Source organism: Tachypleus tridentatus, chromosome 1 (genome assembly GCF_004210375.1).
Source record: "Tachypleus tridentatus isolate NWPU-2018 chromosome 1, ASM421037v1, whole genome shotgun sequence".
Lineage (NCBI taxonomy): Eukaryota > Metazoa > Arthropoda > Merostomata > Xiphosura > Limulidae > Tachypleus > Tachypleus tridentatus.
In genome coordinates this window covers 139785026-139805691 of record NC_134825.1, presented here as the reverse complement: position 1 = coordinate 139805691, position 20666 = coordinate 139785026, and the positions used below count along the sequence as shown (strand labels likewise).

Below are 20666 nucleotides of genomic sequence, written 5' to 3'. Positions count from 1 at the left end.
ACTGTTATCAACAATTTAAATACATTCTTACTTTAGGTATGCTAATAAACCCAAGTGTTATTCAAAATATGAACCTCTCTAAAAGTCAATATCACATAAAGGATGAAAACCAAGTAGTATCCACAAATTTTCCACCATCCAGGAAGGAGTAGACTTTCAAGGAAAGTCATCCAGAAAGGAGTAGACTCAAAGGCAACCAAGGAAAGCTCCAAAAAAGACCCATGCAGGGCCATATATATTACTCTATCTCAATGTATAACAGAAGAGGAATATGAGAACCCTGATGAACCTCTGAGCTGACAACAGTAACACAGGAATTAATGCTCCAAAATAGCACCTTTATGTGTCTTTTTTATGAAACTAACTGTACAGAAATCCACAAAGCAATGCCAAAAGTCACAGTCTGCAGTGTAATGAGGGGCTGCACTATATCAGAGAAAACTGTCTAAATGCTTTTTCAAGAAAATGTGGTTACATTATCTAAATGAGGTGCTTATATATAGTACCAGGATAGAGGGCACATTGACACAGGTGGAGAGTCATAAGGCCAAAAACTGCTACAGACATTTAAGTGAGGTGATGAAACTTTGCAGAATGGACGGCAACTGGCAGTTGGGGAGACAAGTGTAGAGGACAACGTTTCGAAAGTCTTACACCTATCGTCTTCAAGTCAGTGTGTGTGTAAATGCTGACAGTCTTTTGTAGTGTCCTGGTGGATTGTGGAGAGCATGTTGTGATTGATTGGATTATAACTGTTTCTGATTAGATGAGAGATTTCCTGTAGATCCAACCAATGGCAGCCACAGGTAACTAACCTCTAATCTGAAATCTCCGTTAAGTGAAGGTTTAATAGTGTTAATATAAAATGATTATTTTATTTTTCTCCACCAGGACACTATAAAAAGACCGTCAGCTCCTACACACACACTGACTTGAAGACGAAAGGCGGAAGATTTTCAAAATGTCGTCCTCTACACTTGTGTCTCCACAACAGGCAGCTGCCAACAATTCTACAAAGTTTCATCACAAATTCTCTGCCTAAACAATCTACCAAAGCATTTAAGTGAGATATTAAAGACTGGAGCAAGTGAGACAATACTTAGATGGAAAAATTGAAAATCAAGGAATAGTTACATGTCAGCAGATGGTATGTATATTTCAGAAATAAAACTGACTTGGCTGAAGATGACTCCTAATTAACTGCCACAATTTATATTTGTCTCATAATTCTACTATTCTTGATGTTAAGTAGGAAAAAAGATACATAAGCACTATAAATTCCCTTAATAATCTTAAAAACCTCAATCAGATCCCCTCCAACTTTTCTTTCTTTAAGATTTCACAGATCTTAATCTCTCCTCATATTACAAACCCTTCATCCCAGGCACCATTCTATCAGCCCTTCTCTGAACTCTTTCCAACACTTTAATGTCCTCCCCAAGATAAAGAGCCCAGAACTAAACATAATACAAAAAAAAAAAAACCTTAGGAACTTCAAGGTCCTGTAGAAAACAACAGGAAGAGCCAAACTCACACAGACTTGGAATTACTTGTTCTCTAAAATGTTCTGGATAAAAATGGGTAAACGACTCACAACCCATAGGAGTGGAGATTCAGCAAAATGATGCATTTTCATATCTTCACTTGGACCTTCTCAAGGTCAAAGAACAAGAAAACAAGATAACATTTCTTAAAGGGAGAAGTCTTCCTCAAGAGGAAATAAGTTGAATAAGGTGGTCCACAGTGGATTGCTGTTGACGAAACCCACACCAGATGACAGAGAGAAGGCGGTTTGATTTGAGGAACCAAACAAAATGAATAATTAACCATCCTATCTAAGACCTTACAGAGACAGTTGCTCAAAGCAATTGTAAAATGCTTACAATGAATCTTGGGATGATAATAGCCTGGTGCCAAGCATCAGGAAAAACATTCTTCTGCTAGACCTGGTTATAAACAACCAGGAGAACAGCAAGAGTGGCATAAAAAAGTTGGTGCAGCATCTTATAGTGAACATCATCAGGTCCAACCAATGTAGTGCCAGACTGATTAAGAGCAAGTTTGAGTTCTACAAGTGTAAATGAGTGATTATAGTTGAAGAGAGATCAACCCAAAAAGAAAGGGGCAATCATTCTGCCTGCGACTTGATGGCCAAGAAGGCAAGGGAAGAAACACAAGTGCTAGAAATAGTCATTTTTACTTAGGTGTAAGAGAACTGGGTAGAGAACCCTTTGATTTACAACCATGCTGCTTTTCTTTATTAGAAAGAGGTCTGTCAACTTCTATAGATGCTGCCCTAAGTTTGGTGAGCAGGTCTCTGTCAGTAGATGGATATTCCAGCAACAGAGGACATGAACAAATAATCATTATACAGATGCCCAAAGCCAGGGATGAAGGAAGTAAACCCATGCAGTCACTGGAAGGAATGGTGGGGACAGAGACAGGAGTAAACACTGACTTGACAATTCATTTATTGATAAATGGCAAAAAACTCTTCACATAATTGGAGAATAACTCTGTTGGAGGCATGGAAAGATCTGTTGGTACTCCCACTGCAGCATTGAAATGCAGTGCAGCAACACATGTTCATGGTGGAGTAAAGGACAACAACTTTCAAGCTGCTGGATGAGAAACGTTATTAAATGCTTTTAGATGCTGTACCTCTTTCTCCTCCACCCATGTAGGGTTAGACCAAAAGTAAGAGAGGTTGGAACCACAACAGTTAACACAGTGAGGCTCCAGTTCACACTTGTAAGCATCATGGTCTTTGCCATCTCAATGAGCACACATCAAAGAACCACGAAATGATGCCTTCAATTGTCTGAACTGCTGACCCTGGAAACATTGGAGAGGATTAGGAATTTATGGCCATACCTTAGAGTTCAGATAACCTGCCTTGGCACAGGCAGGTGGACGTGACAATGTGAATTTCAAAATTAAGACACTGGGTGGCAACATAATTCCATTCTTGTGAGTGGAGATATGGCACACAGCAGAAACACCCTGGCTGAATAAACCAGCGAGGATCTCCAACTTAGGGTTGTTTTTCAAATACCTCTCAATGATCACTCCTTGGAAGGAATTCATAGTAGTATGAGGAGTGATCCCAACGGGTATGTCCCCATTGTCCTTCAAACTCAAGAGGAGTTTCGTATGTTGCAGGGTAGATGTTACCACCAAGATGTCCTCAGAATATAGCTTTCTGACTGATTTAAGAGGACCCACAAGCACCTCTAATCCATTCTGAATGAAAAAGGAGTCATTTGACCTAAGGATTTATCAGGTAAATAATGAAGGATTAAAACATGGTACAAGATACATGGTAACAGAGTCATTTATAAATGATCACTTACCTATAAGCTGTTTTTTATTATTTTACTTTTATGTAGATTTGGGGTATTTATAATAGAAAGGGAAAGATTCAGTGCCTACTGACCCCACCCACCATGGAATCCTATGAGGGTACACACTACAATGCCAAGCAAGGACACTAAAGCAATGCCAGAGTTTCATGAGCACAATAACCAAACACCAGCTTCAGACATAATGTTCACAACACCTATTGAAAATGCTCAACACTGGTATTTGGTTGACCTTAATTTAACAGGACCAGCCAAATGACCCCACTCCAAGGCCATCAATCTAAGTACTGTGTTGGGGTTGGACCTCTCAACCACCAGGATCCTCTCATCCCCTTCACACGTCACCATCCACGGCAAGCAGGTAGATGGGTGGTTCAGATTCCAGAGGAGGTAAACTGAAAACACAGAACCTTCCCTAGGAAGTCCCCTCATGATGTACAGACATCCACAATGAAGGATTTGCCACCAAGTTGTTCCTTGAATATAGCTTTTTGAATGACTTAAGAAAACCAGCAAGCCACTCTAATCCATTCTGAATGAAAAAGGAGACATTTGGCCTAAGGATTTGTCAGCTAAAGAATGAAGAACTAAAACATGGAAATGATGAATACAGTTACATTAGCATGTTTCATCCCTAGTACATATAGAAATAGATTCACATCTATAAAAAGCCTAATTTTTCTTTCTTACTAACAATCATATCAATTTACTTGGTAAAATCACTCAATTAAACAGACGTAATATTGATGACACTTCCTCTATTCTTAATTTAGACAGATATACAACAAGAAATTTGTATAATAAAAAATACTATATAAATGTCTACAGCTTACTAACAATCCTGTTATATGTTTTGATGTACTTAAATACACTGTGGCTAAAGCCACTAGCTGTTTCCAACAACTGGTGACAACTTAAAAGACCAAAACAAAAAGTTACATTAACATACTGTACAAGTACTTTGACAAGTACTTGGACTATCATGTTTCTTTGTTGCAATATTTGTACTTTTTGATCCTGGAAAATTTAATGTCATAAACAAACTGGTTATTATTCTACTTGGTTTTTCTCAAAATCAGCTCTTCTTCATAAAACATTTTTATATAATGTAGCACTTACTGTTGTTGCTGATAAACGACGGGGTTCTGTTACACCAATCTGTTTTCCATTACTGGACCACCCCGCTTCCAACAGGTACTATTAAGTATATCCAAAAATTATTACTTAACATTTTTGTAAAATATAGTTAAATTAAAAATAAATAAATACATTGTTGTAGAAATTATTTACAATCTCCTTTAGGCTGTGTAGCTGGAAACAAATGTAATAACTGTAAATGATTCATTCCATGTAATAATGAAAATATCTTGTAGAAAACAGTCACACTGCAAGAAAACCTTTAATGTACATATAATATTTGTTACATATAAATACTTTATACAATATGATGCCATTTGATTAAAAACAACAAAACTAGGTAAATCAATTTTGCATATTAGTTGTTTGGTAAGTAACTGGAGCAAAGCAATTAGGCTATCTGTGCCAAACAACCTCAAAATTTGTAAAAGTAAAATTATTATAAAATTTAAAAATCAATTGAATTAAAACAAGACAACATCCAAAATTAGATAAAAGATCAAATAAATTAAAAAGGTCAATGGCTTGTAAATAGTTAAAAACACAAAGAAGTTGAACAGTGACCCCATTGTCAATGACACTGTCCAATGTCAAGGGTAAACCCACAGAAAAGACATGTCTAAAATTATGCCATTGCTCACAGTTATAACAATTGTATGACTGTAAAAGCTGGACTATTGTAATTTAAGTGTCACAAAGTTCACACATGGGTGAATCAGTCACAGATAAAAGAAAATGATGACTTATAAACTGTGATGGATACCTACTTTTTTAAACTAATAACAGTACTGCAATAGGATTTTTATTTAAGTAAATAACACGCCAAAGCACACAGAGTAATAGCAAATAAAAATCAGACAATGCCTATAACTATCATAATTTTTCTGGTTTTATAACTATGTGACAAAAGTTGTAACAAATTCAACAAAGTACATCAATGTGTTTCCTGTGGCAATAAAGTTTGAGCTGGAAGACACATAGGCAAAAAAATGTACAGAAAAGAATTTGATTTAATACACTATTTGAAATATTAAAACTCTGACTTTCTATTAGTTATAAATAATATAGTACTAAGCATAATAAAGAATTATTAGCAATTTGTGAAACAGAAGATGTAACAGGTGGGTGTGGTAAGCAGAGCCTGATTTTATAGCTTATTGCTCTGTAACCACATATGATTGGAAGCTATACAAATATTCTTTGCTTGGATAATAAGATTATTATAATGAATAATTTATGTTAAATTTTATAGTTCTTGGAGAAGTGATAAATAAATTAAAAAAGAAAGGATGCTTAGAGAGCAATGGCCACAATTCTCATACTAGGGAATTTTTGTTTTTGAATTATACCTTATAACTGTAAGAATTTAAAACTTGTATCCTATTAACATTTGGATTACTAGTTATATTTTGATACCAAAGTTGTCTATCATGATAAAAGTACATTAATGAAATTTTGAATGTACTAAGTAAAACCTCATGACACATACAGAAAATTATATTTGTATGACAACAGTTAACTAATTTCCAAAGATGATAGATGATATGTCACAACATATATCGGGATTATACTATTTCTTAAAAAAAAAACATGAAAATATTCCACACATATCAAATCAAAACAAATCATCTGAAGAGGATAAAGTTTATCTGAGGCTGAATGTTAACATAATATTTAATTGGGACAACAAAGGACCTATTAGTCCATCTTGGCCATCTCATCCACTAAAATAAACTAAAACTATCAAATAAATAAGTTAAATATAAAATAGAAATCACAAGTCCAGTGCTTATCATTCATATATAGTTACGAAGCTTTTCTTAAACTCACTTATATTTACTGCCTCTGCAATATCTGAATCCTACCCATTCCAGAGGCCAACCAACCTGTCAGGAAAATAAAACTACTTAGTCCTACTATTGTTACTGTTAAGTATTAAAATAGAAAATGCATCAACACTATCCATTCCCTTTACAATCTTAAATTCCTCAATCATATCCCAATTCTTCTTTTTCCTAGAGAAAACAATTTCAAAGATCTTAATCTTTCCTCATGCAACAGCTCCTACATCTCAAACACCATTCTAGTAACCTTTCTCTGAACCCTTTACAACAATTCAATGTCCTTCTTAAGGTACAGAGCCCAAGACTGAACACAATACCCTAAATATGACCTAACTAGTGACTTAACAATTAAATTATAACCCCTTAAAAATGTATTTGATATTTCTATAGATAAAATCTTAAATCTGCATGTCCTACAACTAGCAATAGCACACTGCTTGAATGACAAGAGACTGATCAACTATTACACCAAGATCCCTTACTTTCATGACACTGTTGAAGTTCTTACCATACAAATTATACTTATAATTCCAATTATGGTAATTTAGGTCCATTACCTTGCATTTATCATAATTAAAGCCCATCTGCCATTTATTCATCCAACTCACAAAATGATCTAAATCCTTTTGTAAATGTGAAGCATCTACTTCACAGCTAGCAACAACCATCAGCAGATTTAAGTAAATTACTAACCATTCTTTCATCTATAACATAGATGTAAATCAAAAAGTGGAAAGGTCCTAAGATTGAACCCCGAGGTAATCCACGTGTAACATTAAACCAGTTTGACTGAACTCTTTGCTTTCTTCTACCTAGCCACTCTTCTATCCAATTATCGAACTTATCCTATACACCTAAAAATTTGATTTTTTTCAAGCCTTTTATGTGGCATGTTGACAAATGCTTTATGGGAATCTGGATACACCCTCATATTCATCTACATAAGCAGTAATCTTATCAAAAATGCCAAAAGACTGGTAACACAAGATTTTCCCTCAGTGAAACCATTCTGACTAGCCAATAAAATTCTAAGCTTTATTAAACTACTTTGCAATGCATATTGTGTCAGACTTTCCAAAACTTTTTCCAGAACTGATGTAAGAAAAATAGGCCTATAATTACTGAGACAATTTTTATTACCTCCTCAAAACGATTGACATTAGCTATCTTCTAATCCTTTGGCACCTGCCCACAATACCAGAACTTACAACAAAAACTACTAAGTGGCTCACATATCCAATCATTAACCTCCTTAAAAACCCTTGGGGAAACATTATCTGGTCCAGAAACCTTATCATTTTTTATATTTTCTAATTTTTTCTTAACAAACCCAGAATTAATACAATAATATTGTTCAACCATGTTTCCATTCATTAACTATTCAAGATGTAGAACACTGCTTAAAACTTTGTTAGTAAAAAACTGAAGAAAATGCAAAATGTAATAACCCAGCCATCTCATAATCATGAGATACAAGCCTTTCTTTATCATCCCTCAAAGTTCTTACCCCAGTTCTTATTTTGTTTACCTTTAATGCAATTAAAGAAATCCTCATTGTTAATTTTTACAATTTCAGCCAAACCTTTTTCATACATCCTTTTTGATGTTCTAACTTCCCATGTGACCAACTTCTTGATTTTTTTTATCTTCTGAATCTCGTACCATACTATTAAATTTAAATTTCTCTCCTACAGACTTTATGAGTTGACGTGGTTTTTTTCTTGCAGACACTCCTGTTCTTTCTAGAAGGAATATGTTTAACTGAAATATTCGAAAATTTATTTTTAAACATTTTTTCATTGTATCCAAATACCTCAGCTGCCCTATTCACAACAGATAATTCATGTTGCATCCCTTCAAAACTTGTAACCAAAGTATAATTAGTTCTAAACTCAATACGTACACAGCAAAATATCAAACTTAATACAACACTGATCTCTTGCACTCAGATGTTCTCCAGTTTCCAACCTCTCAACAATTTCTAAATTAGAGGTTAACAATAATTTAAAAAATATCATTGTTTCTAGTACGTGAAGAAAGCCATCCTGAAAAATTTCCAAAAACCTCACGACTCATGGACACACTGTTAAGTTTCTTACTAATTTCATTAGTATTATTTGGTGGTCTGAAACAAATTCCAACTGAAATCCTTTTCCCTTTTATTTGGTAACAGAAACCTAAATCCCTTTCCTATATTATCCTTAACTTCAACAGTACTCTAAACTCTATTAAATAACCCTGTTATCAAAATCATCTACATTTATTCCAATTATATCAAGATTCTTCATTTCTACCAGCACCCTAAGTCATCTGTTTTATTTCTTATACTTCTAGCACTATGGTATTAGCAATTAAGCCTATCCTTAAAATTACTTCTAAACTTATCTCTTATGCTAAACTTCTTTTTCTGTTTTATTTCTCTTTGTATTTAGTTTATTCTGGTCTTCCATACTGTCTAATCCTAGATTTTACCCTAGTTAAATGTAAACCACCCATTTGATAAAAACTATCTTCTCCTATTGAACTAATTCCATAAGTCCAATCAGCCTATCAGCTCATTCTTAAACATGTAAAGGAACCCACCTTGAGATGTGTTTACAAAAATTGTGCCCTGTAAAGATCAATACAGTTCATCTGTTAAGATTCAAATCTGTAAATGGTTTGAATCATAATGAACCACAGATAATTCAGTCACACAGAAACTATAAATCTTCACTAAATTCTCAAACAACTCTCCAAGACAAGCTCCAGCTGCAGCTTAACATTTTACACCTTGAACTAAAGTGATCAAATAGTCAACAAGTCAGAAAATAACCATACCATCTAGCTACTAGCTATGGCTATTATCATTAAAATGTGTAAAGTTAGCTACCATATTAAATAACCATTTTTTTCAACATAAAAAAGCCAGCAAACAAGATCAACAGAAACTTGGGAAATTAAAACAAATAGGAATCATATATAAACAAAGATGGAGATACTGCAGACACAATTTCATATAATATATAAACAAAGATGGAGATACTGTAGACATAATTTATTCAAACTACAAAACTTATTCTGATTCCATAAAATGCAATTCCAAGTAACAGCATGGAGGAAAAATAAGGATTTATATAATAAAGCTTAAGTGAATAATGTCTACACAATCAACATCCTTATTTCTTTACTTTTTTATCATGTCTATTTGCAGGTTTTTAAATTCCTAATTTTATATTCATCTTGCATACATACATACACACACATATATATATATATAATATCAAAAAATAACTTTTATAAGATGTAGGAAAAAAGAAACATGTGACAACATTCTGTTTTTCTTGGAACATAGTTTAGAAATGTGCTTGACAAGCAAACTTTACCTTTCTTAAAGATCCTTCTTACCTTCTAGTTTAATGTTTATGCTACAATGTCAGATCCATTGAGAGTCAGCAAATATTCATCATTTTGTTACAAAATAACCAGCAACTTACAAAACTATTACATTTTAAAAATGCTTGATTACACTCAACAGTTTATAAGGTACAGTACCTGTGGTACTTGAGTGCTCTTTCCACAGCTTGTTTCTCCAACAATAACCAGTGTTTGGAAGCATTCCAACAGATAGAGTAAGTGGTTTCTGTACTATAAAGAGAAAGAAAGTGTTTGTCTTATCTTTACAGATCATAAAAATCATTAACTTTTATCTTATATTAAAATGAGCAGAGAAACTGTGTTAGACATATCTTATTTAGGCTTACATCTGACATCATGTTATCTTAAGTAATATAAAATCTTCTGTTTTCATGAAAATAAATTATTGAATATTTATACAAAATACTGAATAAAATGAAAACACTTCTCTGAGTATTATGAATACGATAAACTAAAGTCCTGCAAATGTTTTAAATATTAGTTAGTACGTGCTTTATATTTTGCATAAAACAAATTTTATCATACCAGACAAAAATGTATCTAAAATTTAAAAACAGTTTTCATTAAGTTTTAAACTGTCAATGTTCTAAACATAAACTTAAAAACAGAAACAAAAGACAAGAGATCTTGAAAACCGAAAACATAGAAATAAGTAGGTTGGTTGGTTGATTTAGTGTTTTATGGCACAAAGCAGCTAGGCTATCTGCACCAAAGATCCAGTAAAAAGGTAAAAATAAAGTAAATGCAGTTAAATTCATAAAAGGAAATGAAGGTAAAACAGCATTGAAAAACATCAATAGCACAAAACCAATGTTGACATCTAGTCTGCAATGTTAAGAGAGTTGTAAAAGACTTTCTGTAACATAATGGTAATTAACATAACCCACCAGGAATACTAACAGGTAAGTACAAGAACCACCATCAGTCACCTGAAGTTAGCCTTTCCAGTTCTGGTTCTGGGTTATGTGTCATTATGGCTATTTTCAAAAAGTAAAGTAATAAAAGGTGTAAAAGACATGTAGTAAAATTGTAATAAGAACTTCCCAAACATCCAGTAAAAAGGTAAAAATAAATGTAGTAAAATTCATAAAAGAAATTGAAGGTAAAACAGAACAGCATAAAACCAATGTTGACATCCAGTCTGCAATGTTAAGAGAGAAACTACAGTAAGAGAAGTCAGAAAGGACTTTCTGTAGTATAATGGTAATTATCATAACTTGCCAGGAAGACTAACAAGTAAGTACAAGAACCACCATCAATCATCTGAAAAATAAGTAGGTTATCTATTCAATTACTTCATAACTCGTAATATGACAATAAAATGAAAATATAAACAAAAAATAAGTATAGGTAGCACAATAAATCTTGGAATTGAAATTTAGTTAGTCCACAAGTGGACATAGAAAATGTGTTTATGTTAGTGATGAATGTTAAAACATTTACCTACCTGGATTTAATGGTTAAAAATGCAATTTATCAAAATTTTTAGCAGATACACATTATATTTCTACACTACAGTTTGTAGGTAACTAGTAAACCATATTACTCCTTCATGGCTGATAACTATTGTCAGTTATTAAATAGAATACATAAAATAGAGTGAATGAATAGAAAAATTAACATGGATTCTGTACTACAAAAAAGTGCAATTAAAAGAAAACATATTATTAAAGTAAAATACTAAAAGCAAAATCATGATGAAACATTTTGAAGCATAATAATAATGTCAATATTACTGGCTAATATGTATACATGAAAGATTATTCTTATTATAATAGAAAAATTTCATTGCATTTAGGTTTAATACATTTCATAAAATATAAATATTTCATACATTTCAGAACAAAAGAGGGTAATTTAGATTTATCTCAATTTATGTTCTGTGGATATGAGGTTGGTCAATTTGACCAACCTTGTATAGAGCTAGAGAAAATAAAATATAAACTTTTACTCAAAACACACATTTGAAATATATTTAGGAAGTTTTAGAGATTAAAAAATGAAATTTAAGACTTTTAAGATGAAGAAAAGTATTTTAATTTTGACATGAAAATCACTTTACACCTGGACTAATAAAAAGATATGGCTTGATACATTTATGGGCACATCTATTCTAGATTATTACAAACAACTGTTTTTTTTTAAATATGAAAAAGACATGTAATATTTACTGAAAACCTGTGCAATTTTGTAAAGATACAGAAACTATATTAAAAGTTAGTAATATCAACACTATAATGACTTTAAATGAGTAAAAAGCCAATTCAACTGAGCCTGTAGAGAAAAAGTTAAGACAAAAATGTGAGGCAATGAAAAAATTACACAAACACTATTTTCCAGAGATACTGACTGATTTTTGACTATTTATATTACACATAAATTTGTGTAATGTGCTTATTTGTAAATGGAAAATAACTGTGAAAAAAACTGTTTGGTATCTTGACTTATACATTAAATACAATACTGTAGTGCTACAGAAGCTACTGGTATTCCCACTGTGTTTTAGTAGGAGATTATTAAATATACAGCTTTAATCTTGCAAGTTAAATGTTACAGCCAATGAACATACAACAAAGTTATTTACAAAATAGTTTATATATTGGTATGAATACATACAAGTTACCAATGTGCATGAAATAAAGACTGTAAAGATTTATTCTTCACTGGTTAAAATCATTTCAACCTTTAACGTGTAGTTGAAAAAAAAAACAATTATGCCGTAACTTTTAATTTGTTCTTTGGCTTTACTAAGAATTAAATCTGGTTTGGTTTGTTTTCAACTTTGCACAAAGCTAAATGAGGGCTATCTGCACTAGCTGTCCCTAATTTTGCAGTGTAAGACAAGAGTGAAGGCAGGTAGTCATCACCTCCCACTGCCAACTCTTGGGCTACTCTTTTACCAATGAATAATGAGGTTGACCATCACATTATATCACCCTGACGGCTGAAAGGGCAAGCATGTTTGGTGTAACAGGGATTTGAAACAAACATCACTCAGATTACGAGTCAAGTGCCTCAACCACCTGGCCAAGCCAGGCCATTAAATCTGGTATTGTTCTTTCCACTGTCTTCTTCCTATTTATTTCTTTGTTTTTTATGTAATTTTATTATTGCATGTTTTCAGTCTTTACCTCATAGAAAATAACATGATTATTGCACGTTTCAGGTTCTTACCTAACAGAATCTTTAACTCCATCATACCACTTCAATTTAATTTGAACAAGTTCTTGACAGAAGTCACTAACATTTTATCTCATGATTCACAAGTGTGAGTTGGGTTTTTAAACATTTTATCACACAAACCATTAATATGTGGGATACACATTCTAAAAGTTTTATACCACAGTCCATCAAAGTGAACTATACAGTAAGATTTATAACATTTTGAAAACAAGTGATTCAAAAAATGCAATAACAATTACAGTTTTAATGTTTCTGTTAACAAGCTTTTTATTTGTAAGTGCCAGAATAAATTTACCTGAAAAATGGGAAGTTGCTGTCTTTGTTGTTCAATAGAGAGGGAAGAATAGGGGTTGAAAATTACTTTGGAATAATCTAAGTCTGCAACAGAACTTCTCTCTTCTTCAAATGCTAAAAGTTCTTCCCCTTCAATGAACATTAGAAAAAAAAATACTATATAAAACAAATTCAGCATAAGTAAACTTTGCAGTTGCTTACTACAAATTAAAAATATTAATATATTTTGAAACAACCTATAAAACTACTATTGTTATCATCCTGCTTAAAATGTACAAGTATTTCTTTTAAACATATTTAATGCTTCTTTTTCGAAACTAAAATGTTAAAACATTAAATATGTGGATATCCAGCTATGGATATGTATAAACAGTATATTTAATGAGTTTGGTTTTTATGTTTTGATTTACACTAGCTTGCATTGATCAGAAGTTAATGCCGGTTATGAAGATGATGATTTTTATCCATACATAAAAACTGAATGCATGAAAAAAGGTTTACAGCATCTAAGGAACAAGCAGATCTTATTCTAATTGAAGCTTACATCAAATTCTACCAAAAAAAATAAGACCAGAAAGCCTAAAAATGAAATCATATGACAGATCTTTAACATGTAAAAAATAAACATGGAATTAACTATTGATCAAATACATAAGTATGAGAAAAGATCACAGCTAATTAGTATTGACTGCATATAGGATGGACAGCTTGTGAAAAACAAACTTTGATACAGTAACCAGAAAAGTACATATTCTTACAGATACTTTTATAAATAGGTTGATGCAGTAACCAGAAAAATACACGTATTTACAGGTACTTTTAAAGATAATTATATAATTTGATACAGTAACCAGAAAAATACACATATTTACAGGTACTTTCACAAATACATTGTTTAGTAATCAAGAAACTACATGTATTTAGGGATGCTTTTAAAGATAATTACATAATTTCATACAGTAACCAGAAAAGTCAAAAACTTACAGGTACTTTAATTGATAATCTAATACAGTAACTGCAGAATTACATGTATTTAGAGGTATTTTTAGGATGAGTTGATACATAACCAGGAAAGTCAATGAAGATTTTATTACAGCAGAACAGACAGTTGGTGAAGTTGCACTGTTATTTTTCACCAACAGAACCTGTGCAGTAAAGAACTTGGTTTTCAGGCACTGTTGGCATTAGTGACGAAAACCATTAATTTCATCAAATCACGAGGGCTCAATCACCATCAGTTTCAAAGTCTTCTTGAAGAAATTGATTCACACTACGGTGACCTTGTGTATCACTGTGAAGTACGCTGGCTGAGTCGAGGAAAGATGCTCAGAAGATTCTGGGAGTTGATTGATGAGGTGATAGAATTCCTCAGAAGCAAGAACAAAGACACAGAAGTGATTTTCATGACTAATCCAGCATGGCTAGCTGATTTGACCTTTCTGGTCAACATGACACAACATTTAAATGATCTGAATTTGAAGTTGCAAGGAAAAAATCAACTTGTCTGTCAGCTTGCAAATCACATAGACGTTCAGGACAAAATTGCAGTTGTTCTGGCAGCAAGCAGCATCAGGAAATTTCGTGCACTTTCCCACTTTTCAGTCACAGCTACAGAAGAATCAGGACATTGATGCACAAGTTTATGTTGGGAAGGTAGATACCTTGATTCAATCCATCAACTCACGGTTTCATGACTTTGACAAATGCGAACTGTTGATGAAACTTTCTGCTGATCCGTCAGTGTATCAGTAGATGACTTGTCAGCAGAATATCAGCTTGAACTTACTAATTTCCAGGCATCTGATGAACTGCATGCTATTCTACAAAACGTTGCCTGATACATTTGCTAATCTGAAAGAGAACGCACTTGTCCATACCAGCATGTTTGGCAGTGCGTACTGCTGCAAACAGGCTTTTTCACATATGAAACTGAACAAAAACAACACTCGCAATCAGCTGGCTGATGATCATCTGGAAGCAGTCTTTCAACGTCAAACTGGACATTTCTAAGCTCGTAGATGACATGCAGCACCATCCATCACACTCACTTTGTGAATGTTAACATGTCATAACATTTCTTAGAATAATGTGCAAACTTGTTATTTGTGTGTTCTTAAATGTGATGTCCATCTTGTATGAAACAACTGAGAGATGATTTTAATCTTCACTGTTTTGTGGCCCCTAATGGTTACGAGAAGTCTGTTTGTGGCCCCTGACTCAAAAAGTGCACCACTGACGTAGAGTAATTAATAACTGCCAATTTATACAAATTTACATTAACACAGAAAACAATATAAACCAAGCTCATTGTTGAAATGTAAATTTGCATACATAGAATCCGTTAGTAACACATTATAAAGTTATTTAACACTATTAACAAAACATTAGATGTTATGTTGTTAAAACTGCAGCATTAACAAGTTCCTCAGGTGGCAAGAGGTGTCTTTCCACTACAATATGTTACATATTAACCCTTTCAGGGTGAAAGGTCAAAGGCAATGTAATTGCATTTGTTGACTTGCATTCAAAATCTTATTGAACTGTAGAGGAGATTCTGTGTGCAACCACCAAATCACAACAAACCATGGCAGAGCCTACACAGTCACCTGATTTCAAACCATCTATATAAATAGGAATGGAAGAATGGTTCAAAAGATGTTCAGCAAATAACAGACAGTATTTCCAATCAGGAATGTCTGCTCTTTTCAGATGACTTAAAAACAGGTCACATTTGAGGACTCTAAGAAGCCATGGTGGAAAGGGCTAACCATTGGATACAGCACTGTTAACCAAGGACAGATCCAATTCATACAACTGCACCTGGATTTGAAAGCCAAAAGGTGCAAGCAGATCTTCTGTTCTGTAAAAGTATAATCCACCAAGGAAAGAAAACACAATCCCAGGTGGGGTGCTTTGGTAAGGAATGAGTTTCGAAGCAAACAGTAGAGGTGCAATGAAGGTTCACGAGACTGTGTATAAGCTCTGAATAGGGGAAATTCAGTGCAGAGCCAAATTCCTTGATCATGAATGGGATCCAGAATCTTTAAGGCCGAGGTCCTGGCAAATAAAAGCACAATTTACCTTTAGCATAGAACATTTATCCACCCCCCAAGTGGTGGAAGAGAGGACACAGAGGATGTTCAGTGCTCTTGTACATTTGACCTGTAGCTGCTTGATGTATGGTATATAGGTCAGCTTATGGTCAAAGATAAGCCCCAAGAACTTTGTCTCAGGGACCACAGGCAGCAGAACTTCACCATTACAGAGTTCAGGATAAGGGTGAATACCCCATTGGCAGCAAAAGTGCATGTAAATGGTTTTAGAGAGAGAGAAGTTAAAGCTGTTTACTGTGGTTCACTTCAATAAATAATTGAGAGTAGTCTGTAGCTGCCCCTCAATATACTTCATGTTCAACGACTGACATCAGATATGAAATCATCCACATAGAGCCATTTGCAACAGTAAGGAGTTGTTCTTGTTCAGTGATGGCATTAATTTTTATACTTAAAAGTGTGACACTCAAAACACAGCCCTGAGGAACTCCAAGTTCCTTTAGAAAAGAATAGGAAAGTGTCAAACCCAAACAAATTCAGAATCTCCTGTCCATCAAAAAATTTTTCATAAAATAGGCAAATGGCCATGTTACCTAAATGTATGGAGGTCTCACAAAATGCTGTACCTCCATGTTGTATCATAAGCCTTCTAAATGTCAAAGAATACTGATACAAGATGTCATTTGAGAAAGGCTTCTCTGATTGACATTTCAAGTCGATTCAGGTGGTCCATGGTGGAGAGCTGTTGTAGGAACCCACACTCAGTGGACAAGAAGAGGTTGTTTGATTCAAGGAACCAAACAAGTTGAGTATTAACCATCCTCTTTTAGGTCTTACAGAGATAGCTCATCAAAGCAATTGAATGGTAGTTTGAAGGAATCTTGAGATCCTTCCCAGCCTTAGAAAAAGGTAGGACAATAGCCTAGCACCAGGCATCTGGAAAAACATTCTCCTGCCAGATCCAGTTAAAAACAATCAGAAGAATAGTAACAGAAGCAAAAGATAGATAGCACAGCACTTCATACTGTACATCATCAGGTCCAACTGATGCACTGATGATTATAGTCATGGAGACAATCAGCTCAAAAGGAAAGAGATGATCACTCTGCTTGCGTCTTGATGTCTAAGAAGGTGGAGGGAGAAGAAGAAGTGCTAGATACCCGGCAAAAGCTTTCACCTAGAGCATCGGCAATGCTCCGGGTATCAGCTACTTCCTGGCCATCAGAGAACAAGATCGAAAGGGGGACAGAATTATATTGCCCACTGACCTTTTGATTTGCTGGAATGTATGTTAGGGACAGAGATGGGTGTTGAAGTTGATTCATCAACTTTCTCAACCATAGAGGTCAAAAGACTCTTCATTTGGTTTGAGAATGATTCTTCTGGAGGAACAGAGAGAGCCATCTGCACTCCCACAGTAGTAGTGGAAAGAACTGCAGCAGCATACATTTAAGATTAAGTGGTGGACAGCAATTTTCGAGCCTCAAGGTAAGTAATGTTTTAAATCGTTTTAAAATGGTGCACCTCTTTTTCTTCCAACCATTTAGGGCAAGAATGAAAGTAAAATGGGTGAGAGCCTTTGCAATTGATGCAATGAGGGTCCTTTCATACTCGCAGGAATCATGGCCCTTGCCACCTACAATGAGCACACGTCAAGGAACCACATGACATCTTCAAGTGATCGAACCGCTGACACTGGAAACATCTGAGAGGATTTGGAATGTATGGCTGTACTCTGCCATTAATTTAACCTGCCTTGATGGTGGCAGGTGGAAGTAGTGATGTAAATGTCAGAAAGAGGACACTGGTTGGCATCGCATCGTAATTCCATCTTTGCGAGTAGAGATACACCTCACTGCAGAAACTCCTTGGGTGGAGAAACCAACGAGAATCTCTGACTCTGGGATGCTCTTTAAATCCCTCTCAACAATAACTCCTCGTGATGAATTTAAAGTAGCACAAGGTGTAACCTCAATAGCTATATCCCCAATCACCATTGAAAGCAAGAGGTGTTCACTGTGTTGAGATATGAATGTTTCCACCAATATATCACCAAAGCAAAGCTTCTTGACTGACTTTGAAGAGCCAGCGCATCCCTCTAGTACCTTCTGTATGAAAAATGGAGAAATCTACTGTAAAGGTTTGTCTAAAAGAGAATGTAGTGTAAGAAAATGAGGTACAACAGGTGTTACAGATCTTCAAGACATGGTCATTTACCTATGGACTGTTTTTTCACTATTTTATTCAAGTTTTAATTTAAAGGATCCATAAAAAAGATATATTTCAGTGCCCACTGACCCCACCCAGCATGGAGCCCTACAAGGGGATGCACTAAAATGCCAAACCAGGACACTGCAGCAACACCATGGTTTAGTGAGCACTATACCCAAACACCAGCATCCACAATACCTATTGAAAACATTCAACTGATACTTGGTTAACTCTAGCCCAAGCAAATCAGCTGACTGAACCTAGGGGAGCAACCCCAAGGCTGCCAGTCTACAGGAATTCAAGGCCAAAGTGGTGTGTTAGATTTGGACCCTTCAACCACCAGGATCCTCTCCTCCCCTTCACAGATCATCACACACAGCAAACATGTGGGTGGATGTTTAGATCCCAGAGGAGGTAAACTGAAAGAACAGAACCTTCCCTGAAAGGTCCCCTCACCACATACAGGAATCCACAGCAAAGGGAATATCATATGCGAGTCAATTTCTTAATTTGTAAGTAAATATTAAACGAACACACCTGAATATAGATTTTAGTGAGTCATGTAGTATGTTAAATGCAGCACTGTGTAAAATTAAATGTTTGTGATGTCAAAATACTAAGTCTATAGTTTTGTACAATTAGAAACTCACTTCAGCTAGAATATAAAATAAGAACCTCTCGTCTTTTTATGTTGCTGAGATATGGCTTACATATTGAATCAAACATAATGGTCCCACTCACCTCCTGTTTTTGGAAATAGTCCCTTGTATAAACTTACTTCAATAATATGATGTGAATAACCATTCAACAGCTTAGAATGTCCTCCAAGACATGTTATCAGCCATTTTAATCTGATAAAAGGCTACCACATTCTTTTGAACCAAGATTTCAAGAAGATAGGCTGTGTCTTTAGTCTGATTGAAGTTTCATATTTTTTTAAACCTAACTACATCTTAATTACTAAGCTTAATAGATTATAATTGAATTTTATGGTATCAGTATGGTTATTTATGATTTTTTGATTATTCAACTGTGTGTGTGTATATATATAAACTAAATACAAACTTTTGTTTAATATCCTCCACATGTGAAATCTTAAAAGGCTTAGCAACTTTTGTCCAGCAACAACCGAGTTCAAAGGTTGTTGTCAGTAGAGATAATTGTTTGCTTTATATATTTATTTAAGAATTTTATGTATTTTATTTTAATGTATTTTAAGAAAAATTGGTTAAATTATTTATTCCCAAATAGTAATAGTCTATATAACTATATAATTTATAATAATTGAAATGTTCCTGTATATTACAAAATACTAGTACACCAAAACACAGTCAAAACAGGAAAAACTTAAGGTCAGTTTTATATTATTGGACATGTAACGTGTGCATGTGCACCCCACCAATACATATTATGTAATGTTAGCTAGGTATGACTGGAAGGTCAATATAATAACAAACATAAGGTGTTATGAGACTTAAGCTACTTACACTAAACATTTGCATTTTAATGTCACAATATGTAGTCATTTTGGCACAAAAAGGACAATTTATAATTATTTCCTAATTTTTTTATGATATGAGATTGGTCAACTGACAGACCCCACAGAATTGGGGAATAGAAAATAACAAATTATAAAGTTTTACTCAAAACAAACATTTGAAATGTATTTATAAAGTTTTAGAGATTACATAAATAATATAAGAGACTTCTTGAACGAAGAATATTTTTAATCATAATATGAAATAACTTTGCACTCAGATTAGTAATGAAACAGACTCAATCTTTTCACAAACAAATCTGCAGTAAAATATTTCATTAAAAAATCTGATTTTCTGTGTACAAAAAAAATTGTAATCTATACTAAAAGTCTACCAAATTTGGTGAAGATACACATGTTGTATCAACAGTTTTTGTGCAAATACTTAACATGTGGAAATGTAAAGATGAATTCATGTATATTATACTAAGCCTGTTGCAAAAGGGATAAAAATATGCTCTAAACAGGAACACTGAAAGGGATGATTTTTTGACATTTTTTTTGAACAATTTCAAGACAAAGTTTTCACTGTTAATTGGTACTTTTTAAAATGAAATACAGCATTGTCTCCATATTAACTTGTTCTAATAAGTCTACCCACTGGAAGTAAATTCAATATACATCAATA

At 33.9% G+C, this 20666-nt stretch overlaps 1 protein-coding gene across 16 annotated transcripts in view; it reads right to left on the bottom strand.

Annotated features, from left to right (window-relative positions):
* The window catches only part of LOC143225538 (putative ATP-dependent RNA helicase DHX35), a 111345-nt gene that overhangs the window by 71043 nt on the left and 19636 nt on the right, over positions 1–20666 (bottom strand). For all 16 annotated transcript variants that reach the window (XR_013013933.1, XM_076455185.1, XM_076455169.1 and 13 more), the window contains 3 exons: positions 13239–13366; positions 9878–9970; positions 4482–4559 (listed from right to left, as the gene is read on the bottom strand). Coding sequence is in view for 14 of the 16 variants with exons in the window: in XM_076455185.1 (XP_076311300.1) it covers positions 4482–4559; positions 9878–9970; positions 13239–13366 (299 nt within the window). In the remaining 2 variants the exon portion in view is untranslated. The remainder of the gene's footprint in view (positions 1–4481; positions 4560–9877; positions 9971–13238; positions 13367–20666) is intronic.